Source organism: Bubalus bubalis, chromosome 14 (assembly GCF_019923935.1).
Source record: "Bubalus bubalis isolate 160015118507 breed Murrah chromosome 14, NDDB_SH_1, whole genome shotgun sequence".
Lineage (NCBI taxonomy): Eukaryota > Metazoa > Chordata > Mammalia > Artiodactyla > Bovidae > Bubalus > Bubalus bubalis.
Genome location: NC_059170.1, coordinates 6,531,753 through 6,559,604, shown reverse-complemented (window position 1 = coordinate 6,559,604; position 27,852 = coordinate 6,531,753). Strand labels below are relative to the sequence as shown.

The 27,852-nt window shown below is 51.8% G+C and overlaps 1 protein-coding gene across 5 annotated transcripts in view; it reads right to left on the bottom strand.

Annotated features, from left to right (window-relative positions):
* The window catches only part of PREX1 (phosphatidylinositol-3,4,5-trisphosphate dependent Rac exchange factor 1), a 185,440-nt gene that overhangs the window by 95,509 nt on the left and 62,079 nt on the right, over nt 1-27,852 (bottom strand). For all 5 annotated transcript variants that reach the window (XM_025263322.3, XM_025263324.3, XM_025263326.3 and 2 more), the window contains exons 2-3: nt 12,356-12,427; nt 8,462-8,584 (exon numbers count right to left, since the gene is read on the bottom strand). In XM_025263322.3, the coding sequence (XP_025119107.2) occupies nt 8,462-8,584; nt 12,356-12,427 (195 nt within the window). The remainder of the gene's footprint in view (nt 1-8,461; nt 8,585-12,355; nt 12,428-27,852) is intronic.

The following is a 27,852-nucleotide window of genomic DNA, read 5'->3' as shown; positions in this document are numbered from 1 at the left end:
AGCAGCATGGCCCAGGGTCAAGGATACGGGCTCAAGCCAGGCAGACTGGACTTGCACCCTGGCTCTGTATTTCCAGCCGTGAACTGGGGCAAGCTAGCCGACCTCTCTGTGCCTTGGTTTCCTCATCTGTTAAGGTGGAATTAATTATAGTCCCTAGCTCATGGTGTTCTTAGTTGAATGATTTAAAAGGTACGGTTTCACCATACAGTAAGTGCTCAATAAATGTCTTTACAATCAAAACGCAAATCCGATTGTGTCACACCACGGCTTAAAACCCTTGCAGTGGTGTCCTGTTACACTAGGAATGAAACCCAACACTTCACTATAGCCTTCAAGGGTCAGCCAGTGTGACCCTGCCTTTCTCACTGGCCTGCTATCTGCTCCTTAGATTTGCCAAGCCTGTTTCTACCTCTCGGCCTTTGCTCTTGTCTTCTTTCTGCCTGGAACACTCTTGCCCAAAGCCTGGCAACTCTGCACCATTGGGGTCGCAACTCAAATGCCACCTCCTCAAATGATACCTGGACCATCCTGGCTAAAGTGGCCACCCAAGTGTTCTCTATCACTCCTCCACGGCCATCTTCCTTTTCTTTATAGCATTCCCACCATCTGGAATTATCTAGATTATCTGTTCATCATCTGTCCTTTCCCACTTGGCCGTCGGCTCCCTGAAGGCAGTGACCACATCCTCTAGTTCACTGAGAGGTCCCTAGGTCCCAGCACAGTGTCTGGCACACAGTAGGCCCGCAGTGAACACTTAATGAATGAACTCACACACCTGCTATGCACAATGCCCTATGTATATGAACCACAAGAGTCTATATAAGACTCAGGAATTTGGGAGAACACGTAGATCTCTGGTCGCTGCCATGCAGCAGTGGCATTGCTGAGACGGGGGATAGCTCTCTTGACCTCCAGAAGTCCCTGAGCCCAAGGCTAGGTTCTTTAGAGGCTAGAGGTCACCTGTGGGTCAGCAGGTCTGTAACCATCAGTCAAGGTTTCTGGGACTGGAGCAGCCAGGAGCTGTCTTCGCAGGAAGCTCTCCACCGAGCAGTCTCAGTTCCCAAAGGCTTAAAGGATACCTCCTCCCATTCCGCCAAACCCCAAACAAGGATGTCCTGGGGAAGGCCACAGGGCAGGAAGGGCTGACAGGTCTTGACCTTGGGCTGGGGGGTGGCTGGGAGACCCCAAGAAGCTTAGGAAGGAAGAGGTGGGTCTGCAAGGTAAGCAACTCGTCTTGTTTCTAAATAAGCCGCAGTCATCCTGCCAGTGGGCGGAGGTTTCGGAATCAGTAAGCTCCCTCTGGGGCTCCGTGTGCACCATCTGAGCTGATTGAGGTGTCAGGACCGGCCACCCTACACTCTCCTGGAATGCGGGCGGACTCACTCACATCTCACAATCCCCTGACACGCGGACGACTGTATTCGACCCCTCACACGTGGGAAACCAAGGAAAGGCTGGTTTCCAGGGCCTCACCCCTAGCGAAGCGGCAGAACAGGATTCGACCTCTCTAAACCCCCATACTGATGTCTGGCTCTACAGCCAAGAGCCTACAGGCTCTGCTATTGGTACAGCTCCAAGGTAAGACAGCAAGCAAAGCCTCGGTGACCACCAGCAGCATCAGCCTCCAAGGGCAAGCCCAGGTTCTACAACCAGACCACCCAGGTTCACAGCCCAGCTTCCCAGCTCTGTGACCTCGTAAAATTTCAGAGCCTCTGCATTCGTGCCTATAAATTATCGACAGTGATGACCTCCCGGTAATAAGCTTGTTGTGAGGGTCATCAGGTGAATTTATAGTTAATGTGTAAAAGAGTGCCCAGTAAGGGCTCCTTGACTATCAACCACCACGATCATTGCTGTTGTTGACATTGCCATGATGACTATTGCTATTATATCTGCAAATTCACTATCCCATTGGTGAACCCATCTATACTATGACAGGCGGGGCAGTGGATGGGCAGGTTTTGATGGCAAAAAAGAGACGGGCAGAGTCAGGAGGAAGACAGTGAAGTGGACTCGTAGGTCTGGGGTGGGGCGCCAAGGAAGGCACCAGGCGGATTGTGTGAAATATGGGGACTCCTGCCCGCCAGCAGGTCTGCTGTCTCATTTTTGCACTGTCCATCTCCCCACAACCACCCCCTGGACTAGGATCTCCTTGGAGGCAGGGTTTGCCCCTGCTGAGGTCACGGCTGCGATGCCAGGGAGGACGGAAGTCCCAAATGGAGAAGAGACAACTACTTGATGAATGAAGCAAGGGCGCAGCCGGGGGAGCTGTGTGGTGCCCGAGACCCTCACCCCAGCCTCACTCTGCTTCTGGTCCACCACAGCGCAGCCTCAGCTTATGGTCAGCCTGCATGTTGTCTCACCCACTCAGCACCCAGGGCCCCTGGCTGTGGTCTCAGGCCCCAGTGTTTCCCCCGGGCACCTGCCTCCTACACTCTGACCCCACTGACTCGACTGCACCCCCAGGCACCAGGGGTGAGCATGTGGCCCAGGCCAAATCAGTCAAAGAGCTCCCAGTCCTGGCAGCAGTGGTCACGTGACCCAAGTCCCGGAGAGCCCTCAAGGACTCACGTTGGAATTATTGCAAAGAGAAGCTCCCTTTGAACTTTTGTTTCTAAGTGAGCAGACTGTCACCCTGACACTGCTGAGGACCATCTCTGCCACCACTCCAAGAAATAAAAGCAAAACAGAGGAAAGCAGAGCCTAAAGATAAAGACCACGTTCTGAAAACATCACATGGGATCCTGGATCCAGCTATACCTGATGTCAGCCGACACTGACTATGTCATTTGTATAAGCCAATTAAGTCCTTTTGTTGTTGTTTAAGCCTATTTGAGTTGTTTTCGTCACTTGCAGTGAAGACAGTCCTAATATACGCACATTCTAAAAGGGGAAGAAAATGAAAAAATGGATCCAAGCCTGGTGAGATGACACAGTCTCCCTGTTCATCTCTATCTGCACCATGAAGGGCCTGGACCAAAAAGCACAGCCCAGATCCATTCATCTTCACATGCCAACCCCAATCAGTAAGGAATGCTGGCTGAAACACTAGCGGGAAGAACTCTGGAGCCCCGTGGAGAATGCTGTTATTGATTAGTGATGTCTGCCATGGATGCATGAAAGGGGAGTAAGTGGGAAGATCTCCACAGGTTTGTCATTCCTCATTGCCTGAGCCCCTTCTCTGACACACCCTCATCCTCTCCTTCCGTACTGAAAAGGGCAGGGGACCAAGGTCTGAGGCTCGGAGAAGTTAAATTTAGCAACTGACAACATCCCCTCTTCAAAACCATGCCGAGTTTCATCACTCCCATCTCCATTTACGGAGCCCAATCCCAGCTGCATCTCAGGCTCAAGATGCAACAAATGTGAAAATGCTGCCTTTGACAACGAAGAGGCCAAGCGTTCCGTTTCCTCCTAGGGGCCCCACATGGGGCTTTGATTGTTTGGCCAGGAGGAAATGGACACACAGTTGTGTACACACAGATGTGGGAGATGGGGAGCACGTGGCTGGGGGTTTGGGCTGTGAAGGAAGAGAAGGGGACGGCTGCCCACTGGGGACAGCTGCGGGAGAGGGTCGAGCCCCCAGGGAGGGCTCAAGGGTCGTCAGCAGCGGTGTCTGCTGTCCACAGTACCCGGGGGTGGGGAGGGGGGTTACTAGCTCCGCGGAGACCATCTGCTCCCAACCACACTTCACACCCACAAAGACTGAGACTCGGAGAAGGGAAGGAGCTAGCCATGCAGACACCTCTGGTGGGAAGAGGAGTGTGATATTCAGGTCACTTTCCCCAACCGATCATCTGCCTGTCCACAGAGCTGACCACACCACATCCTGCTAAACCCGCCAACTCTTAGAATGCAGTCCCTGCGGGATTGCCACCCCCTGCCCCATGACACCCCTGGTCTGCCTCCATCACTCACTCTGCTCCAGCCATGCTGGCCTCCCTGCCTGCCCCCTGTGGACCAAGCCTGCTCCAGCCAAGGCCCCCAGTCCCAGCCTCCTCTCCATGTGGAATATCCTCCCCCAAGATCCCCCACTTCAGCACCTCACAGAGGCCTTCCCTGACCAGGATGGCCAGATAAAACACAAGACACTGAGCTGAGTGCCCTCAGATAAACCATGAATCTGTTCTAGGATAAGTCTGTACCAAACATTGTATGAGACACGTGCTGCATGCGTGCTCAGTCACTCAGTCGTGTGCAACTCTTTGCAACCCCATGGACTGTAGCCTACCAGGCTCCTCTGTCCATGGGATTTTCCAGGCAAGGATACTGGCTTGGGTTGCCATTTCCTTCTCCAGGGGATCTTCCCAACCCAGGGATCAAAGCCACATCTCCTGCATTAGCAGGCAGATTCTTCACCAATGAGCTACCTGAGAAGCCCATATGAAGCATACTTATATTAAAATATAATCTGCTGTTTACCTGAAATCCAAATTTATCTCACCCCTCCTAGGTGTTTTTATTTGCCCAATCTAGCAACCCTATTCTTGACTGCCAACTTTCATACAACCTCAAGGAGAGTTACTCCTCACACAGGCATCGTATATTCTTCACAAATCCACATCCCTGTCTGCAGTGACATCCTCTCTCAACTGAAGGACCCTCCACATCTTCAGTCTAAGAGCCTCATGGCAGCAAAAGGCAAGTCTGTCTTATTTAGGGCACCAACTTCAGGGCCAAGAACAGTGGCTGGCGCACAGTAGGTGCTTAATGATACTATTAAGAGACTTTATCATGTAGAACGGTGAAAAACACAAGACTCATAATCAGACGACTGTGGCTCAGATCCCAGCTCCAACACTTACTTACTGGCTGGGTAAGCTTGCACACTGACTTAAGCCTCTCTGGGCCTCAGTTTCTGCACCTGTAAAGTGGGTATAATAATAGCACCCACGGTTAAATGTTGTGATGTTGTAATGAATTAATATATATAAAGCACTCAGAACAACACCTGGGACAGAGAAAGTTGACTGAATGCTAGTTTGTGATCATCTCAGTAGCTGGGGGTTGGGCCTGAGGTGAGGGGGTGATGGAGTTCCCCGCCGTCCACTGACTGGGCAGCAGGGGTGGGCTGGTCTGTAAGCCAGGGCCCTTCACGGGGTCTGAGATGCCCCTTCCTTGACCGCAGAGCTCTGTTCCCAATCGCCACCCCACCATCCTTGTGCGGTCCTGCTGGCCCGGGTGCTCCCTCCCTTTGGGGTCCTCAGGGATGCGGTGGTAGGCGTGCCCCATCCGTGCATCCCTCCCTGAGGACCACCCTCAGCCTGAGACAGCCACCTGGCCTGCCTGAGGCTGTCCACCCACTCCCCAGGACGGCCCCCATCCAACAGGGGTGCAGAAGCCCCATTCCCTCGTGGCAATTTGGGGTGACCTGAAGGAAGAGGCACCCCCAGTTCCAGCATTCCCCCAACCCTGGATGGGGTCAGGCCGAGTGGAGACTGCAACCTTCTTCTTGAACTGCTTCCAACAAGGCCCCCTGCACACAGGCCTTGGGCTTCCGGAAACCCAACCTAAAGCAGTGGCCCCTTTTAAAAAGAATTCAGTGGCATCCTCTGCGAGCATGGGGGACGCGGGGTGACGACGGCAATATTTTAATGAAAAAGATGAGTTTAAGTTAAAAACTCCGAGTCACCCACTGAGAAAGCGGACTCTGCTTTCAGCTGTTTCAGTAATTTCAAGGGAGGGTCTCAGCAAGCTGTGGGGCACCAAAGCCAGTCTGATGCTGTTCACCTGCTGCTGCTGATTCTGCTGCTAAGTCACTTCAGTCGTGTTCGACTCTATGCAACCCCACAGACTGCAGCCCACCAGGCTCCTCTGTCCCTGGGATTCTCCAGGCAAGAACACTGGAGTGGGTTGCCATTTCCTTCTCCAACTGTTCACCTGAGCAGGCGTCAGCTCAGAGACGCAGGTGGGCAGAAGTTTCTGGAAGGAATGCCGTAACACAGCTTGGCTTCTACTGCATTTATTTTTAATAGCAAGAGACACTCACTTTCCAAACCCAGTAATGATGCAAATTTCCCTCTTAAATAAGTTTGTTTGGCTCCCCACAAAGGCCTGAACGTCCACTGCCAACACGTCAAGGTTCTGAGGATAAACACTGCCGCCACGATCGTCCAGTTTGCTGAGGCCACGCGAGGAGGGCTGCAGGGTGCGCACAGGAGGGCACGAAGAGGGCTGCGTCCTGGGCTCCAAACTCCCCACCTTCTTTCCTCCAGCCATCCCCGCATCTCTGAGCAAATGAGCCCCGGTGGGGACTCACGATCCAGAGACCTCGCTGGCTGGTCCGTTAAACCTGCTTACCACGCCTCTGCAGCTCAGGCAGAGAAGTCGGGGGACCCAGGGGTTAGTGGCAAGCTGGATAATGCACCTTGAGGACCCCTTCCCCGCCCTCAGCTCAAGTATGGACTGTTCCACTTCCAGCTCAGATGCCATCCCTTAACAGGCCGCCCCAGCAATGCCACCGCCTCCCGGAAGCCTTCCCTGGTCCTCAGCTGGGGTAACACCCACAGCTGACACTCACACCAGGCCAGATTTCAGTGCTTCACTCAAATTAACTCATTTCACCCTCGTGACGGTACCCCACGGCAGGTACTATCATCACCCCCGTTTTACAGAGTCAGAGATGGCGGCCCAGAGAGGTGAAGTGACTTGCCCAAAGCCACTCAGCTTTTCAGTGGTAGAACAGGGAATCAAACTGAAGCAGTCTGGCTCCGGAGCAATGGGGGTTCACTCCTTGCTCTGACCCTAAATGGAAGACTGCTCCCCAATCCTTTTTATTTTCCTATTCAGGATACGTGTCCTGGGGAGTTCCCTGGCAGTCCGGTGTTTAGGATTCTGTGCTTTCACTGCTGAGGCCAAGGTTCCATCCCTGGTCAAGGAACTAAGATTTGCAAGCCACAAGGAGCAGCCAAAAAAAAAAGATAAAAAAATAAATAAACAAGTAAAAGATATGTGTCCAGAGCCAGTCCTGCCGCTTGCCCCTCTCACCACCCGTATGGACGCCACCCTGCCCAAGGGCACCAGCGTCTCACACGTGCAGTGACCTCCTCCTGGTCTCCCCGCCTCCCCCGCCCCCGCCAGGCCTTGCAGCGGCCCCAAGAGCAGATCACGTCCCTGCCCTGCTCCTCGCCCTCCCTGAGTGCCCGGCTGACCTGTGCCCCGTCTCACTCTCATGTTCATCCAATTTCAAACACTGAGGAACGGAAGCCACATGGACAGCTAACATCCAGCATTTAGTGAGCACTTCCCAGTGTGCTGTTCTGAGCCCTCTCCTCCCTTATGTTAACAAACCTGATCCTCAACAACATCACGGGTCAGGTCTAGTTTTATACCCATTCTACAGGTGAGAACATCGAGGCACAGACGAGTTAAAACAACCTGCAGAGGCTCACGTCGCCCATGAGCAGCCCGGCTCTGCCCTCCTCGTCTCGGACCATCTGGAAGTGACACCCTGGAGAAGGGAGCTCGCGACGATGACAGTGACAACGGAAGTAAGCACCAACATGGACTAAGTCCCTGCTCCAGGCCAAAGCCTCTCATCTCGTTTCTGCTGACACTTGAGGCAGGATAAGCCTCTGTTGTGGGGACCGTCCTGTGGGTTATGGGCTGACCCATGTCTGGCCTCCCCGCACTAGGAGCCAGTAGCATGGCCCCCTCCCCGAGCTGGGACAACCAGAAGTGTCCCCAGATGTGGCCAAACATCCCCTGGGGGCAAAATCATCCCCTGGTTGAGAACCGCTGCCCTAGGCTACACGTTTGATCGTTTTACCTCTTTGAGTCTTTCCATCGACCCAAGGAGGCATCATTATCCCTACCTGTCAATCAGAGGAGGAAACTGAGGCTAAGGGAGCAGAGGAGTTTGGCCCAGGCCTCTGCCCACGAATCCAGAGCAGGTTTCCTCCTGGTGGGGAGGGTCCTGGGCGGCACAGGACGAGCAGGTGTGGAAAAGCAGGTGCCTCCTGCGGGCTAAGCCCCACCGTCTTCCTCCAGCCACCCCCACCCCAATTCTAAGTGACTTGGGAAGACAGCGGCCATGACAACCAGATGCAGCCTCCCTGTCCGGCAGTCCCAGTGGGCGCCCAGGGGTCAGACACCCTCACTGGCCAGCGGGTGGGCCGGCCAGGACTCAAACACCGGTGTGTCTGACCCAAGTCCACCCCGGGGCCCCGCCAAGCCAGGAGGCCACAGGAACCCCAGAATGCAGTCATTCAGCCAAGAGCTCTGAGGGAAGGGGGAACCACCTCCAGGTGACACCGAAGGGAGGGGAGCCAGCTAATAAGACCCTTGGTCCACTGGGTTCGACACTCTGCCCACTGTTGCAGGGACAGAGGTTGGGCCCGCCTGCCCACCGGCCTCTCCATCACCCAGACAGGCCTGCAAGTGAAACTGGTCAAGGGGACCCAAGGAGAAGCCCATTCCCTAAAGCTACAGGCTCCGACAGGGGCTGGGGCATTGTACTCACAAATTTTAAGAACACATTCCCAAGTTCGTGCTGAGACTGAGGCTCCGGATGCAAGCAAAACTCCAAGGCCTCCAGGAAATCCTTATGAACCTCCAGGATGTCTTCGATGTTTGAGAACAGGATCTGCAAGGGGAACACGAGGCCCAGGGACAGCATCAATCCAGGCTCAGAGGGAGAGCAAAATGAAGCCTTAAAAAATACATAACCCCCCAGTGCAGGTGAGGAGGGCACAGGGAAATGGACTCACAGAAATCACAGTAATAACAAAAATACTGCCAACATTCACCAGGCAGGACTAACGCCTAATCCTGCGCTAAGAACTTCATGTGCATTTATCGCATCTAATCCTCAGTATAACTCCATGAGGCAGGAATGATTCTCATCCCTAGTTCACAGATGAAGAACAGAGGCTCAGAGAAAATTATTAACTTTCCCAAGGTCATGCAGTCCAGTGAAGCAGCAGATGGATGTGAACTTCACACTCGGCGTGCGGAAGATCATATACTGTGACATTCATCACAGTCTAAGACACGTACCTGGTATGTCCAACCATAGGACTGATTTTTTTAAATGGTGAAGGTAGTTCCAGACACCAATTAAAATGATGTGATAAAAGAAAATACTATAGGGAAGGAAGATCAAAATGCCATTTAAACCCTCACAAACCATACAAGAGTGTTTGTTTCCCCCAGAAGAACCTATAAAGTTTGAAATGCACAGTCTGGGCCGGCAAGTCTGTATGTTAGAATTGAACCTTTTGATCAGTCATTTCCAACCAGGGACAGTTTTGCCTCCCGGGAGACATTTGCCAATGTATGGGGGGATTTTCGATTGTGACGAACTCAGCTGTAACAAATCAGGACGCTCCTAGTGTCTGAAAGGTAGAGGTCAGGGATGCAGCTGAACATTCTACGAGACAGACACAGAACAGCCCCCTGGAGGGCAAAGAGGGCCAGCCCAACATGTTCACCGCACCAAGGTTGAGAACTGGGTGGATGGCCAAGACCATATACGGCAGCTTTACCTGCAGTAGCAGAAGACCAGAGGAAAGCTAAGCATGTGTTGAAGGGGACTTGTGAAATAGTTAAACAGCTGGACTGGTTATATTTAAATACATCCCATATTCTGAAATACTCTGAGCCTGTGAAAAGAACCTGCAGGTTATCTGGAGCCCTGGGATGATCCTTGATTGCATACTGTCAAGTGGGGGCTGGGGGTGGGGGGGGAATCATGGCGCCACCTGGAATTCCAGTATGGATCCATCTGTGTAAGGTAACACACACACAAAGGCCACTCTGCTCTGCGCTGGCAGAAGCAGAGACTCCTGGACAGTAACTCCAACTGGGAACCAACAAGGCCTCTAAGAACAACTAAGGGAGAATTTCCATTGACTCTAGGCCCTTTGAACCGTGAAATTCCTTTCTTTGCCTTTTTTTTAAAAAAAAAAAACAGGTGCATTTTTTCATTTAATTTTGAAGAAGACATTCACAGGGTTCAAAAATCAAAATATTATAGGAACAGAAAGGTCTTTTTGAGCACCCCAATAAATACAACGCCAAGTCCCTCTTCCCCCACTTCCCACCCGCAGCAGCTAGCAGCCTGGATCACCAGTCACTGCGGCTTACAGCTCCTTCTAGGGTTTCTTCCACAGTCATTCCTTTAGCGAGTACTAACTGAGCCCCCACTGTGTGCCAGTTTTCCAGGTGACAAGAAGCCTCAGGACAAAAGTAAATCAGGAAGGGAATCCCAGGGTGGGGCAGGAGGAGGAGTTTGCGCGTTTAAACACAGAGGGCCAAGGACAGCCGCTCTGCAAAGGTGACGCTGGAGTCAAGGCCCCCTGAGGAATGAAGACCAACCCCATACACCCTGCAAAGGCAGCAGACAGTCTGTAGACTCCTGAGGGTGGGCAGTGAGGGCCAAGGGGCAGGAGACCACGCGTCAAAGCCGAAGTCCCAGAGGGCCAGAGACCCTCTTCCTCCTCGGCCTTATCCTGGGGGACACTGCTCACATGAAGTGGCTGGAAGAATCACCCGCACTGTTGGGTTATTTTTCTCTTTCTTGTTCTGTCCAGCTCACATGGCTGAATGTGCTTAAAGACCCATAGGATAAACCCTATTCTTACACTCACGTCAAGGAACGGCTGCAGAATTTCAAAATAAGTTTATCTGTCTCCTGAGCATACACCCCAAAGAAATGAGAGCCTGTGTCCCCCCAAAGACAGATGAGAACAGTCATCACAGCCAAAACCTGGAAATTGCAGACATAGCCACCGAAAGGAGAATGAAGGAGTCAACAGTGATGCATGCGTACTATGGATTGCTGCACAGCAACGAACAGCAGTGACTCCCAGCTACACCAAACAACGAGGGCAAGGCTCACAGACGTAACAGTGAGCAAAAGACTCCAGGCTCCACAAAAGGATCGTTTTTATACACGGTTCGAGAAAAGGCAAAGGCAGCCAGCGCCGCCAGAAGTCAGTGCTTGTCTTTGGGGAGGAGGCATGTACTGAGGAGCTGCACTCAGGATTGGACCCTTTGCTTTACATGAATTATACCTCATAAAAAAGGTAATTTTTTCAAACTGCAATAAATTACAATTCTTAATTATAATGCATACTGTTAAGATGTAATAAATAAATGTGCCCAGTTATTCCAGTCGTGCCCTCTCTGCAATGCTGTGGACTGTAGCCCGCCAGGTTCCTCAGCCCATAGGACTCTCCAGGCAAGAATACAGGAGGGGGTAGCCATGCCCTCCTCCAGGGACCCACAGATTGAACCTGAGTCTCCTGCGCCTCCTGCATTGCAGGTAGGTTCTTTACCCACTGCGCCACCAGGGAAGCCAATAAATAAACAGACTGTAATAAATAGACTAATGAACAGTAGGGACTCAGTAAATATTTGCTTTCTGAATGAATGCATAAAAGGTTCAATGCCAGCCCTACCAGGAACCAGCCATGCACTGACCCTGTGTAGGTCTCTTTACATCTCTGAGTCTCAGCTTTCTTATCCAAAATACTCAACTCAGAATTATCAATGTACAATGTACAAGGCGGCTATCAACCTTGGATGTATGCAGAGGGATGTCCGGAGTGACCAAGCCCTTTATGAGCTGTACATGCTGGGCACAGCTGACTCCCACCCTGCCCCAGCTCCCCCTCTCTCCAGGCACCAGGACCCCAGAGCCCCAAAGGGCTGGAGGCGGCTTCTCAGAGAGTGAGATCACACTGGAAAGCCAGGCCTGGGGACCTCTGGGGCCCGTACTGAGCACACAGAAGGCCTATTGACTTCCTCCTGAAACTCCCCAGAGCCACAGCCAAGATGAAGCCTGGACCCAGTTACTCATCCACTCTGCCTCGCACTTAATGCCCAGTGCAGGGCAGGGGCCCCGGGCTGCCACGAGGGCAGCTGGAGGTGCCAGGCTCCCAGGGGCGCTTGGGAAGGGATTTTCCACTGGCACCAAGCCAGGGGCCCCCGCGCGAGGAGGCTGGGAGACAGGATTGTTGTACTGAGCAAGGGGAGAAAAATCCTGAGCTGGGAGTGGGGGCCCGAGGCCGAGTCCTCCTCACAGACCCCCAGCATGGTCCGCTCACGGGACCCAGGGGCCTCCGGGGGCAACAGGGAGCAAGCAGGGTGGGGGAGGGCAGAGCCAGCTGCCCGCGGGGGTAGACACACCTACCTCCACTCCGGCGCCCCCTCCGAGCATCACCCAGGGGACCAAACCCACGCCCGCGCCCCCCTCTGAGCATCACCAGGGGGAGCAAACCCACCCCCACCCCCACACCCACTCTGAGCATCACCCGGAGGAGCAAACCCACCCCCGCGCCCCCTCCGAGCATCACCCGGGGGAGCAAGGCAGCTCTGCTCAGCAGGGACAGCAGGGGGCCCAGACCCCCACCTTGACGTTCTCCTCCGTCAGGCCCTTCTCCACCGAGTCTGCCGCATTCTGCCGGATGCGATGCAGGAATGCCTGGAAGAGAGAAACAAGGAGAGGTGAGCTTCCACGCTGCCAGTCCCCTGGAGGTGGCACAAAAGGAAGGTCAGGAGTTCAAGTGCCAACGCGGCCCTAGACACAGGCGGGAAAGAAGCAAAAACCTACTTGGCCGGCCGTTCAGCCAGCACTCTTTATGGAGCACCTACCCGGCCAGGCTCTGCGGAGACCAACACAAGCCCTGCGCCAAGGACCTGTGCTCACACCTGCGTCATCGCCCAGGGGACCCTCGTGGACTGCAATTCATTTTCCCATTATTTTTCTTGTTTAAAAACTTAACTTTAAATAATAACTATTCGCAGGGCTCAAAAGTCAAACTATAGAACTTTCCCGGTAGCCCAGTGACTAGGACTCCACGCCCCCACTCCAGGGGACGTGGGTTCGATCCCTGGTTGGGGAACGAAGATCTCAAATCCCCAAATTTTTTTAATTTGTTAATTAAAAAAAAAATATATATATATAGTCAAAATTGGAAAAGTGGGTTTCCGACACCCCAGCCCCCACCTCTCTAGTCCCTCCCTCCCCCACAGGAACCACAGCTCCTTGTGTCTTGTGAAAACTTCCAAATAAACATACACATGTTGGTCAAAAAGTACCAAGTTTCCGTTATTAGAAAAATAAATTCTGGGGTTCTAGTGTACAGAAGAGCAATTACAGGCAATAATACTGTATTACATACTTAAAGCTGCACTATGACGGCAATCATTTTGCAGTATATAAGTGTACAGAAGCAGGTGGCACACCTTAAATTTACACAGTGTTACATGTCCATTATACCCGATAAAGCTAGGAAAGAATAAACACACATGTAAATTTATGCACACACACACACATATATTCCTGTTTTGCCCTTTACTCACACCAAAAGATAGCACCATACACAGGATGCCCTGGACCTCCTTTTTCCACTGAACTTAAAGATCCCTCCATATCATAACCCAGGCAACATCCTCATTCTCCTTTCATGGCTGCCCAGAATGCTACTGCGTGGATGAACCTCAGTCATTCTGCCACTTTTTTCAAGGGCTTGGAACAGAGAAATCATTTCCCCCTTCTGTGATGTGAGACAATAAAAGTGGGGCCTGACAGGGGCGGTCGTGGGGAACAGGTGAACACACGACCACTGCAGGGGGCGGCTGTTCACCCCCTCGAAGTGCGGCCACGTGGGAGGGCAGCAGGCCCAGGATGCCAGATGTTCTGGAGGAGTTTTCCCCAAGAGAAGCCAGAAATTAGGATTTTTTTTTTTAAAGCAAAGTCTCCCAGCTTTTATTATTATTATTATTATTTTTAAAGCGTTTGGGGGTTTTGTTGTTGTTTTGCTTTCTGGCCATGCTGCATAGCATATGGGATATCAGTTCCCTGACCAGGGATCAAACTCATGCCCCTGCAGAGGAAGCACGGAGTCCTAATTGCTAGACCATCCAGAGACGTCCCTCCCAGCTTTTAAATGGTGGCAGAAGAGCCATCTGTTTTTGCAAGGAACTAGGTTTCAGGGGTTGAGCACGAACGCTGGGGACCGGAGTGGAGGGGTGCAGCCACGCTGATGAGCAATGACAGTGGCCTGGCCCTGGTTGGGTGGGACGGACGCACCGCTGAGAAGTCAGGGGAATGGACTTGGGTGGGGAGGGGATGAAAGCCAGCCCCTGAGGGAGACTGAGGTTTGCCCCGACCCCAGGACTTGCCCCAGGCTGACCTGGCAACAGCCACAAGGAACCCCCTGTGAAAACAACTTCACGGTCCACAGATCAGGAGGTGGCACGGTGGCCTGCCGGTCACCCTCACCACCGCACGTGGGTGGAACACGGGAAACCTCTGAGTGGGGAAGCTGGAGGGGACAGCCCAGGACGGAGCGAAGCAGGGGCAGGCGGGCAGAGAGGCGGCTGTCGGATCCTTTCCCATCACTCAAAAGGACATCCACGGATATCACAGCAGCCTGGGCGCCTGCGGACTCTGCTCTCCCAGGAAGACACTCACCGGCGCTCCACAGGGCAGGTCTCAGAGAGGAAAGTTGGGAACAGCAAGGTGGCCTTGCCGCTCTGTCCACACTCACTGCGATGTATTTGCAACCAGTCTCTGCAGCCCAAGTGTAGCCCAAGTGTATATCGTGGACTCAGCTGGATTCCTGACAACTGGACAACTCCACCTAGATGTCCGGGTCAGCGTCAGTCACTCAGTCGTGTCCGACTCTGTGTGACCCCCATGGACTGTGGCCCATCAAGCTCCTCTGTCCCTCGGGATTCTCCAGGCCAGAATACTGAAGTGGGTTGCCATGCCCTCCTCCAGGGGATCTTCCCAACCCAGGGATAGAACTCAGGTTTCCTACATTGGCAAATGGATTCTTTACCATCTGAGCCACCAGGGAAGGCCAGACGTCCAAGGGCCATCTCAAACTTAACACATCCCAAACCTAGTTCCTGAACTTCAGGGAAGGCCAGACATCCAAGGGCCATCTCAAACTTACACATCCCAAACCTAGTTCCTGAACTTCCCTCCAAACCCACACAGCACCAAGCCCTTCCCAGCCTGACAAATGGCACCTCTGCCATTCAGGATCTCCAACCGAAGGCCCCCAGTCATTCTCGACCCCCTCTTTCTCTCACACTTCATTTCCATCCATCAGCAAATGCTATCAAAGCTTCACCTTCAACTTGTTTTTTAAATCAGACCACTTCTCCCTACATCCTCAGTCACCTGCCTGGCCCAAGTCACCATCACCTTCTGTCTGGACTGCAATCCCCTCCTCCCTGTTCCTTTTACCATACACACAGCCTGAGGGATCCTAAAACTTTCCATGGCTACTCAATATACTTAGGAAAAAAAAAATCACATCTTCCCATAGTCCATAAGGCCCCCATGCACTACTTAATCTCTCTGAACTCACCTTCCAGCCCTCCATCCCCACCTCACACCTCAATAATCTTCAGCCACATCTTTAATCTCTCTATTCCTTTCACCTGCCAGGCATGCCCCTGCCTCAGGACCTTTGCACATGCTGCTCCCACTGGCAGGATATGTTCTCCCAACTGTTCTGGACCAGCTCCTTCTCATTCATCACTCCTTAGCTCAAATGTCACCTCCTCCAGGATGCCCACCTTGTCTTCATGCACTTATCACCTTCTCATCTTGCATTAGTGAAGTCGCTCAGTCCTGACCGACTCTTTGTGACCCCATGGACTGTAGCCTACCACACTCCTTCATCCATGGGATTTTCCAGGCAAGAGTACTGGAGTGGGTTGCCATTTCCTTCTCCAGAGAATCTTCCCAACCCAGGGATCGAACCTGGGTCTCCCGCATTGTAGGCAGACGCTTTAACATCTGAGCCACCTGGGGAAGCCAAAGTGAAAGTGAAGTCACTCAGTCGTGTCTGACTCTTTGCGACCCCATGGACTGTAGCCTACCAGGCTCCTCCGTCCATGAGATTCTCCAGGCAAGAGTACTGGAGTAGGTTGCCATTTCCTTCTCCAGGGGATCTTCCCAATCCAGGGATCGAACCCGGCTCTCCTGTACTGCAGAGAGACGCTTTATTAAGAGCCCATTTGTCAGACAAAAAGACTGAGATCAAGCAATCTACACCAGCTCCTAGATGAAAGGCAAAAATAAGGGAGCATGGTTGGGATGAAACCTTTACCCCAATCCAAGAACAAAGGTCAGGCTTGGAAACCAATGATTTGGCTTTAAACTGCATTCCTCCTCCTTCCTGCTGTGTGACCTCAGGAAAGTGCATTGGTCTCTTTGAGTCTCAGTTTGCGTGTGTGTGTGTGTGCATGTTAAGTCGCTTCAGTTGTGTCCAACTCTTTGCAAACTTATGGACCATAGCCTGCCAGGCTCCTCTGTCAACGGGATTCTCCAGGTATGAATACTGGAGTGAGTGGCCATTGCCTCCTCCAGGGGACCTTCCCTACCTAGGGATAGCACGTGCGTCTCTTACGTCTCCTGCATTGGCAGGGGGCTCCTTTACCACTAGCGCCACCTGGGAAGCCCCGTGTCTCAGTTTACTCTTCCCAGATACGTGGATCATAGTGATACCATCCCAGCTTTCAGAATGTATTAGGATAAAGCGAATGGGAGCTCCATGAGGGCAGGATCCTTGCCAGTCTTCTTCCCAGCTGGACCCTCAGGGCCTAGACCTGCTCCTGGAACACAATAAGGCCTCAGGAATCAAAGGAAGGGCTAAAATCTGCCTGGCACGGTGCCCGACACATGGCAGGAAGCTCAGCTCGGGCCGCATGGAAGACTGAGGATCCTTCTTTTTAAAAGACAACGGGTCGGGGATGGTCAGCAGACAGAAGTTCCCAAAGGATGTTTTTCCAGGGCTTGTGATGCTGCCGGGAAGTCCGGCCTCCAGCCTCCCCAGACAGGGCAGGAGGACAAGGCAGCCTCACCTGGCACATTGGGCAGAGCAGGAAGCTGGGAGCGTGGCGCGGCTGGCCTAGATCGGGGCTTCCTGCCCCACTTTCCCCACAAGAGCACGGCCACCACGATTGTGCTGGGACAAAGCGAGGCTCGGGCCACCCACAGAGGAGCCGCAAACAGGCTGGTGTGCTGGGCACGATCGCGGCTCGTGGCCCAGAAAGAATGGGCAGGCAAGGGCTCTGAATCCAGCCCGCGTGCTGCCCAAGGCACCATTGGCTTTTCCAGGTGGGTGCCGATGCCCTTTGTGCGGGCAGGGTGCTGAAAGGCACCCTCTAGGGCGACTCCGTGTCCAAACCTTGACAGTTTTGGAACACTTGGCCAAAAGCATCTCTCATCTTGGAAACCTCCCTTAGAGACGAGCCTGCTCTCGGGAGTCCCAGGGCCGCCTACAACCCCCCCGGCCTGGGCGTCTTTGTCCATGCCATGTCCATCCGGCACCCCTCCCCGGGTCGCGTCCCTGCCTCTCGGCAAGTCCTCCTCTTCTCTTTTATGATGATGATGATAATGAAATACATCAAGGATCCCCGAACAGTTAGAGAAAAATTTAACACCCACAAACACATCACTACCCAGTTTTGGAAAATCTTCTCAGCATTGTGTCAAACCATGTCAATGCTGGGAAAGATTGAAGGCAGGAGGAGAAGAGGACAACAGAGGATGAGATGATTGGATGGCATTACTGACTCAGTGGACATGTGTTTGAGTAAACTCCAGGACTTGGTGACGGACAGGGAAGCCTGGCGTGCTGCAGTCCATGGGGTCGCAAAGAGCTGGACACGACTGAGCGACTGAACAACAACAAATTTGCTTTAAACCATTTTCTAAATGAAATTCATCAAGTCCAGAGGAGGTGTAGACTGGGAAGGGACACAAGGGAAGGCCGTGGGTGGGACTGGGATGGGAGGAGCTGGAAATATTCTACTTCTTGATGTGAGCGGCAGTTACACAGGCGAATGCGTATTCAAAGCCTTATCCGAGGGCACCTGAGATCAAGGCACTTTATCCACGTGCCTTGTGAATATCAAGCCCTCAGTGCTGATGCAGAAAGAAAGGAGTCATTACAGAGTGAGGTGAGCTACCTGGGTACCTGCCCATCCTGCAAGGCACCGACTGTCCTGGACGCATGCTTCTCGCCCCCACACAGGCCTGTGCCCACTCACTGGGCACATGTGAATTGATAAGCAATAAAGAACACTGTTTTGCGAGTTTACAACACTTCTATAAATGATGTGTTTTCAGCAACTTGCTTTTCTCACTCCACATCGCACCTTCCACCTTTGGCCCACATCGACCCTTGCACTTGGCAACACATACCGCCCATACTCCGCCCACGCCCCTTGGTTCTTATCCCTGGGGTGCATCCCTGCACCACCTCGGCCACCAGCACCCACATTGCTGGGTCTGAGGCCCCTCTCTCACATGCAGAGCAGGCCACAAAGACAAACGAGGAAACTGAGGCACGTGGGCCCCACACCAGTCACCTGCTTGACAACACACTGTTCTTGGGAAGGGGCCCAGAACAGGTCCCAGAAGTAACAGGTACAGCATTGAAAAGTATAATAATAACAATGATAGATCTACTGCTGCTGCTGCTGCTAAGTCGCTTCAGTTGTGTCTGACTCTGTGCGACCCCATTCCTTTGCAATTGTTACCCGACCTCACACCTTTGAGCCTTACTGTATGACAGGTGTTAGATCTAAGTGTTTTTCATCCTCAAACAATGCTAGGAGTTCGGCCCTACTATAAATGTGCCCATTTTACAGAGGAGGGAACTGAGGCCCGGTGTAGTAAAGAGCTTACCCAAAGCCACGCAGCTAGGAGGTAGCAGAGCTGGGCATCGAACCCAGGCAGTCTGGCCCGGTGATGAGTCTCCAACCCATTTCCAACACACAACAGCACTCAGTAACTGAACAGGACAAACCACGCAAGCAGCAGACAGGTAGCAGCTGCCCTCTGGGGTGCTACTGGGGAGCCGTCATCTGTCTGGAACCCATGGCCACAGCCTTGGGAAGAAAATTCTCTCCCTGGAGATGAAAAAGGAGAGAAGGAGGCCTCAAAGATGCTCTCTGAGATGGCCATCGGCAACCTGATTACTAAGGGGAGGAGGCCCGCCTGCCCCCAAGGACATCCCTGCCTTGACTGGGGTGACCTCACCAGACATATGGCGAAACCTGAGGGGCCCAGGGGAACGGCAGCCCCCAGACCATAACAAAGACAGGAAAGGGGGTGTTCTGAGGACCCCAAATCCCTGGGTGATCTGGGTGGTCCAGGGTCCAGGGAAGCAGAGTGTCACAGAACAGCCATGAATCCAAGTAACAGTAATAAAGTAATACTAACAACAGCATTTTACTTTATTAAGTGACGCTTGCTCCTTGGAAGAAAAGCTGCGGCAAAACTAGATAGCATATTAAAAAGCAGAGAAATCACTTTGCTGACAAATGTCCGTCTAGTCAAAGCTATGGTTTTTCCAGTAGTCATGTACAGATGTGAGAGCTGGACCCTAAAGAAGGCCGAGCGCCGAAGAATTGATGCTTTTGAACTGTGGTGTTGGAGAAGACTCTTGAGAGTCCCTTGGACTGCAAGGAGATCCAACCAGTCCATCCTAAAGGAAATCAGTCCTGAATATTCATTAGAAGGACTGATGCTGAAGCTGAAGCTCCAAAACTTGGGCCATCTGATGCCAAGAGCTGATTCATTGGAAAAGACCCTGATGCTGGGAAAGATTGAGGGCAGGAGGAGAAGGAGACAACAGAGGATGAGATGACTGGATGGCATCACTGACTCGACGGGCATGAGTTTGAACAAGCTCCGGGAGCTGGTGACGGACAAGGAGGCCTGATGTGCTGCAGTCCATGGGGTCGCATAGAGTCGGATACGACTGAGTGAATAACAGCGGCCTACTTAGGGCTGATTCACGTTGTTGTACGGCAGAAACAAACACAACACTGTGAAGCAATTATCCTCCAAATAAAAATAAATTTAAAAAATAATAATAATAACAACAACAGAAAGGGCCTTTGTACAGCCTGCACTAAGCAGCCCCACAAAGGCCAGAGTTTGGGAAGACCCCCAAAAGCACAGTGACTCCAGCAAATCCTTTCCTCCACCCACTCTAGCATTTATCCTATAGGCGTAGCTAAATCTCACATGTGGCATCAAGATTTAACTTTAGTATCTGATTTTAAATTCTAACACTTGGGGTTTAGTTAAATAAACTGTCCATCTTGGCAAAAGGATCATCACACGAAAAATGATTTGCAGAAGTCCATAGAGTGATACAGAAAAAAGTGTGTGAATGTATCTTAGGAAAAAAACCCAAGTTACAGAAGAGTGCATAAAATATAATCTCCTTTTTGGTTAAATAATTTCTACATAGGCACAGAAAAGAAAAAGTGTGGAGTGAAATACCCTAAGCTGTGTGAGAATACAGCCAAGATTACTAACTGTTCCCTAATGTCTGATCTCTCCTTTTCCAGATTTTAGAATAAAGACTATATTTTGCAGTTTCCTTTGCAACTAGATGTGGGCCCACGACTAAGTTTGGGAGAGGCAGGAGTGGATTACATACACTGGAAGTGGAAGTATCCTTGGGGATGAGGGGAGGAACAGGCCGGGATTTCTTGCTATTCCTCCTTCCTGCTGACTGGATAGCAAATGTGATGCCTGGAGGTCAAGCAACCATCTTATACCATGAGGTAAAAGCCAGGGATTGAAGATAGAGCAGCAATACAGAAGGAGCTTATGTCCCTAATTACGGTGGAGCCAACACATCTATCCTGGGAAGCCTATAATTCAGTAAGAAGGAAAATTCCATATCATTTAAGGCACTAATGTGTGGGTTTTATCCCTAGCCATGGAAGCTAACTCTGAGAGTGGAATGATAAGTAATTTCAATTTTCTCCTTCATTTCTGTTTTTTCCCAAATTTCTACTTTGAAATCAAAAGTCATTTTGTAACATAAATACATGCTTTAAAAAAAAATTGAATAGGAGCGGTTATTCCACATTCCAGGCTCGCCCCTGCCCAGCCCGATTATCACTTCTGCAGCATCAAGGAGGTGAGTCTGCATTCTCCTCCTGGGGGGCAGATGTCCCCATGCAGAGCAAGTAATGCCCACTGGCAGAGACAAAACCAGACTGTTCTTCTGCAGCGGGGCCTCTGAGCTGCCCACCCCTCCTTCTCTGTGTTGACTCTGGAAACCACCAGGGCCCCCAGGAAGGTGCTCCCCCTGGCCCGGTGCCCCAGGAGCCAGCCTGGCACTTCCACAGCCTGGGGCAGAACATGAGAGCATCCTCCACCCAGTCACCACCATCACTCTGGCTGAGATCGAAAACCTCTGTAATCTCTCGTCTGCAAGCACCCTCTTTCATCAGGCCTCTTCCAGGAGCACAGAGCCAATGATGAACTATGTGACCTCAAGTAACTGACTTCACCTCTCTCTGCCTCAGTTTCGTCCTCTGTAAAATGGGTACACAGGAATCCAGCCAGGATTACGGATGCTAACACACACATTAGGCACTTTGAGTGGTGCCTGGTACACAGTGAGGACTCAGTCGAGCATCCGTTGGTATAACCTCCCCAGCCCCACCTTGAGCTGATAGGGAGACAGACATGAACCCACTGTGTTTCCTAAGGAAACTTCTGGAATTGGACCAACCCCACTTGCAGATCTCCTTGTATTTATCCTATGTTTTGTTGACTTGTTGTCTTTTTCATCCTAAACACAGCCTTTCTATCGGTTGCTTCACCATCTGCAGGGTGCAGTGAACCGGTGGTGGGGGGACTTCACAGACTGTACAGCGTCACTACATCCTTCTCGCTGCCGTGCAAAGCCAGCCACTGCCTTCCCCCGCACTTGCCACCCTGCTGCATCTGCCTGGCAACCACGTGACCTCAGAGTCACTGAACTTCTTCCTCGGAGTCTATTTCTTCATCCGAAAAAAAAAAAAAAAGAGGCAGTTGCTGAGGCGTAAGCAAGATGATGCAGGTAAAAACTAACTCTGAAGACTTCCTGGAAGAAGTGGCACAGAGGCTGGCGGAGAGAAGTGGGCTGGACTGTGAGGAAACGGGAACTTGCTTATGATTACATTCTTGGGGGAAGGCTGTCACGCCACCCATGCCAACTAGCGTGACCCCAGACCTACTGTGTGCCCAACACGGAACTGGGTGCTGGAGACACAGACACGACCTCTCCATGGGGGGATCGAGTCACTCCTGCACTCACCTATTTACTCAATGCTCACTGCCCACCTACCAGTGGGCAGGTACTGCACTAGGAGCCAATGACACATCAGTAAATGAACAAATCAGACCGAATCTGCCCTCATGGAGCGGTGGCAAGACTATTAGTACAGTCGTTCAGTTGTGTCCGACTCTTTGCAACCCCATGGGCTGCAGCACACCAGGCTTCCCTGTCCATCACCAACTCCCGGAGCTTGCCCAAACTCATGTCCATCGAGTTGGTGATGCCAACCAACCATCTTATCCTCTGTCGTCCCCTTCTCCTCCTGCCTTCAGTCCTTCCCATCATCAGGGTCTTTTCCAATGGGTCAGTTCTTCGCATCAGGTGACCAAAGTACTGGAGCTTCAGCTTTAGCATCATTCCCTCCAAAGAAATCCCAGGGCTGATCTCCTTCAGAATGGACTGGTTGGATGTCCTTGCAGTCCAAGGGACTCTCAAGAGTCTTCTCCAACACCACAGTTCAAAAGCATCAATTCTTCAGCACTCAGACAGATTTTAAAATAACATGGCAGGTGAGGACAAGCATTATGAAGAAACATAAAGCAAGATGAGGGACCAGAGAGAGACGGAATGAGGGAGTGTTTGAGAGATGCTCAGGGAAAGCCTCTTTGAGGAGATGGCATCTGAGCAGATACCTGGAGACAAGTGAAGAAGCAGCTTTACAGGTATCCGAGGGAAGGGCATTCTGAGTAGTGGGAACAGTCGGTGCAAAGGCCCTGAGGCACATTCATTCGGTCTGAGACCAACCTAAAAACAATACCTGACCCTCCTCCTGGCCTGTTTTCTTCACAGCACCCGTCACTGCACCTTATGTCTACTGTCTCTCTAGTCCACTGGAATATGAGTTCCAGAAAGGCTCTGATGATCCGTCTAGGTCACTGTTGTACCCTCAGAGAGACTGGGACTTGATCCTGCACAGAAGATCCTTGACAAATAAGAGTTTAACTGACTAATCAATTAGTCATCTGGAAAAGACTCCCAATACTCACCACCCAGGGGCTTCCCTGGTTGTTTAGTGGTAAAGAATCCACTTGCCAATACAGGAGACTTGGGTTCAATCCCTGGGTCAGGAAGATCCCCTGGAGAAGGAAACGGCAACCCACTCCAATACTCTTAGCTGGGAAATCCCAAGGACAGAGGAGCCTGGTGGGCTATAGTCCGTGGGGGTCACAGAAGAGGCAAACATGACTTACCAACCAAACAACAACAACCCACTCACTACCCAGCTTCCAGGCCCCAAGAAAAGGTCCCCGGTTTTCACCCAGCCCCGTCACCTCCCCGACCAAAGAGGAAGTCCAAGCAAAACCTGAGTTGCTACAACCTGTTGTGAACAGGGCTGATGCAATAGTGGGGGAGGGGGGTGGGGGGGCCACAGAGGAGAAACCAACACTCTTCCCCACACAGACTCCACCCCAGGGGCTACAGCGTAGCCTGCAGTCTCCCTGAACTCACCCTCAACATGCCATGCCTTCAACCATGATTCACGCCGTGGCTGCAACACGCTACCGAGATACAGTTCCCTCTCAAGGGTCTCAAAGTGGTGGCCCACAGGCATGTCTAGTGTGACCAGCAATGGGCTTTGAGGAAATCCGGGCTTGGGTTTGAACATCAGATTTCCCATTAAAATCTTAGGTGTGAGCTTCTCTTGAGAAAGCTAACCATAGGTCTCCAAAGTCCTGAGGGCCACAGCCAGATAAGAGCGCGGCAGCCACCGAATTCACTCCTGCAAGCTCTGCTCTGTTTGCTACCAGCCAGCCTGCTGCTGCACTCATCTTCCTCCTACCTGGCCTTATGGGCATTTAAGTGTGAGACCAGAGTCCTACACCTGGCAGAGGTGAAGCCTACGCACACTCCCCGTACCAGCAACCCGGGCAGACATCGCCAATGGAGCACCGGCTTCTTTCCTGCTGAGTCCTCGCCACACTGCAGAGCATGTCTCTCCCCTTGCTGTTACCACCCCCACCCACAACATGATCTGAGATCCTTCCTATTCCAACGCCAACTTCTTCCCCACTTCTATGAGCCCCCAGTCTTTTTACCTAAAGAATGGACTCATCAGAATGGGATTAAGAGCAGGGCGTCTCAAGCTCTGAACCACTTACACTGGAGCAGATAACCCTTGGGTGCGGGGGCGGGGGAGCGGGCGGGGGGGGGGGGGGGGGGGTGCTGTCCTCTGTATTACAAGATGTTTAGCGGCATCCCTGGCCTTTGTCCTCCAGACACCAGTAGCAAACCCCACCCTCAATTGTGACAACCAGAAATGTTTCCAAACATTGCCCAATACCTCCTGCAGCGGGGAGGGGGCAAAGTCTACCCCACCCCCCACGCCCCCTATGCAGCCCCATCAAGAACCACCAATTACATCATCGTTAAGAACATGTCTCCAAAGCGAAGTATTCTGAGTACAAATCCTGGCTCTGACATTTACTGGCCACGTGACACTGGGCAGCCTCTCTCAGTTTCTTTCTCTGCAAAATGCAGATTCAAAAATGGTACCTGACTGCTAAGGACTATGGAGTTTCCTGGGGGAGGGGGGACGGCGGGAGTGATGAAAATGTCCTTAGGTAGCTGGTGATGACACAAGTCTGTGAATATACTAAAAACCACTGAAGCACACACTTTACGTGGCTAAACTGTATGGTACGTGAATTATATTTCAACAAGCTGTTGCACATATACACACACGGTGCCTGGCTCACGGGGGCATGGTGAGACCTTGACGAGTTAGGATAAAGTGCCTTCGGAAAGCAGAAAATGTATTATCAGCATCAGCCCACACTCATCTGGAGACGCAGTTGGGCGGGCGGCTTCGAGGAAAAGCCCGCAGTGACCGAGACAGCGGTGGCTGGGAACGGGCTCCGCTCTGGGTGGTATTTCCCGCCGGAATGTCCCAGACAAAGCAAACCAAGTCACTCGGGGGCCCCAGGATGCAGGGCGGGGCGGCTGGACGTCCTGGGGACCCCGTGCCTGTCTGTGGAAGGACAATGGGTGGAATGCGCTCTCCTCTCCGCGGGGCTGACACTTGACATCTGAGGACAATGACTTTCAAGAGGTTTTGTTTTTTCCTCCGCCCAGCTTTTTTTTCCATCTCCCCAAACAATTGTGACTTGGGCTGGTGGGGGGAGCGGTTTCCCCCCACCACTTCTTGGCTTGTGAAGAATTGTCTTTGGAAAAGTCAGGAAACAATACACAAAAGTGAGAGAATGTAAAAATAGAGGCACTCAGGACCAGCCAGGGCGGGGGTCTCAGCGTGGAGGTTTCCTCCGGTTTGTTTTTCCCAGAGCCTGCGCAGGCCCCCGGAAGGGATTCAGGGGCTCAAAGAGGCTGCTGACTCAGTGCAGGCTCCAGAGCACAGACCTGTACTGCTCGGACAGGAGTCTGGGGTCTTCCTTTTAGGGCGTGTCAGCAAGGCTCCCACTGCTTCCCACACACTGCCTTATCCCAGACACCCTCAGCCCTGTCTTTTGGAAAAGGAGATGGATGGGACTTCCCTGGCAGTCCAGTGGTTAAGACCCCTCACTCCCATTACAGGGTGTGTGGATTCAATCTCTGATCGGGGAACCATGATCCTGCAAGCTACACTGTGCGGAAAAAGAAAAAAACAGGAACTTCCCTGGCAGTCCAGTGGTTAAGACTCCTCACTGCCAATGCAGAGAGTATGGGTTCGATCCCTGGTTGGGGAGCTAAGACCCCACGTGCTTCTTAGCCAAAAAATACAAAACATAAAATAGAAGCAACACTGTGACAAGTCCAAAAAAGACTTTAATAATAGTCCACACCCGAAAAAAAGAAAAAAGTTTAAAAAATTAAATTAAATATATATGATTTTTTGAAAAAGAAAAAACTTTTTGAGAAAAGAAAAGGAGACTGAGGTTCTCAGTGGATGAAGGGCCAGTCCCAGAGCACACAGCTAAGCAGACAGAGCTGGGATCTGACCGCTGGGCCACCAGTCTGGACACTGGCCTTCTGCTGTTTCCCTCTGACCTAGTCTTGTGCTCTTAGCGTCCCTGACCAACGACCCACCCAATCCGACTCTCAATGGGGCCATGTCATTGAAGTCCTCTCCCCTTTAGTTTTGCCTAGGTCCCCGTGGTCCAGCACTGCCTCTGGCCTTCCAGGTCCAGGAGACGAAGGGAGGGAGATGTTGCCAGAGGAGCCTGTGGATACCGGGGGGCAGACAGGCCCCTGCTGCCCCCGACCACCGAGGTCACCTGAATCAGGACTCCCCAGAGATGTCTACATCCTAATCCCCAAACCTGCGGATATATGATCTTACATGGCAAAAAAGGGCTCTGCAGGTGTGCTCTGGTTAACAATCTTGAGATGGGGAAATTATCCCAGATCATCCAGCTGGGCCCTTTGAGGATACAGGATCCTTAAAGAGAAAGAAGGATGCAGGAGAATGAGTGTCAGGATGACGCAGCATGAGAAAGACCAGTCATCCCTGGCTATGAAGATGGATGGGGCCAGGAGCCGAGGAGAGCAGGCAACCCCTAGAAACTGGAAAAGCAAGTCAGGGCATGAGCCCCTAGAACTGCCAGAGGGAAAACAGCCCTGGCAACACCGTGATTTTAGCCCTGTAAGTCCCATTTCAGACATCTGACATCCAGAAACCTAAGATAATAAATCTGTGTTGTTTTACATCACCAATTTTGTAGCAATTTGTTATAGCAGCAAAGGGAAACTGATACAACCACCTAGCTGGAGACACAGGTATCTCCATCAACAGCCTAGCACAATCCTAATACTCCACTGTTAATTATTATGAATACATAATGTGTGTGCGTGTGCTCAGCTGCATTAAGTCATGTCCAACCTCTTTTGCGAGCCCATGGACTGAAGCCCACCAGACTCCTCTGTCCATGGAATTTTCCAAGCAAGAATACTGGATTAGGTTGCCATTTTCTCCTCCAGGGGATCTCTCCCACCTAAGGATCGAACCTGAGTCTCCTGCATTGGCAAGCACTTCTTTACCACTTAGCCACCTGGGAAGCCCTATGAATGTGTGCATGCGTGATAAGTCACTTTAGTTGTGTCTGACTCTCTGCGACCCTATGGATTGTAGCCCACCAGCCTCCTCTGTCCGTGGAGTTATCCAGGCAAGATTGCCATGCCCTCCTCCAGGGGATTGACCCAATCCAGGAATCAAACCCGTGTCTCTTACATCTCCTGCCCTGGCAGGGAGGTTCTTTACCACTAGCACCATCCGGGAAGCCCAGCCCTATGAATATATAATATTAATAGTTACTATTACACAGCATAGCTACACATTTCACACATTTCTATTTAGTCTTCTAATTAGTAAGCTGTGATATGTCCTCTTTCCCCACAACTGATGGTCTCTATTAACAAATTCATTAAGGACAGGTGGTCTGATAACAAAAATTATCAAAATAATTATAATAATATCAACTCTCCTTAACTGCCAGGCTCTATTCAGTTCCCGAGTTTAGAAAGCAAGAAGCCATTTAGTGAGATCAGATGCTGGAAACCTCAGACACCTTGTTATCTGAACTATACCATGTTTGTGCTTCCAATGGAGTAAGAACACCAGAACCAGCTGCAACATGAATTAAGTGCCTGCTGTATGCCAACGCTGAGTCTCTGAGGAGGTGACTGCTGTAGCCCTGTTCACAAACAAGGAAATGGAACCTGGGAGAAGCCAGGACATTTGTCAAGGGCATGACAGGGAGGAAAGGAGGGAGCCAGGACTGAGCCCAGGCCCCTGGAGCTCCAGAGTCCAGACTCT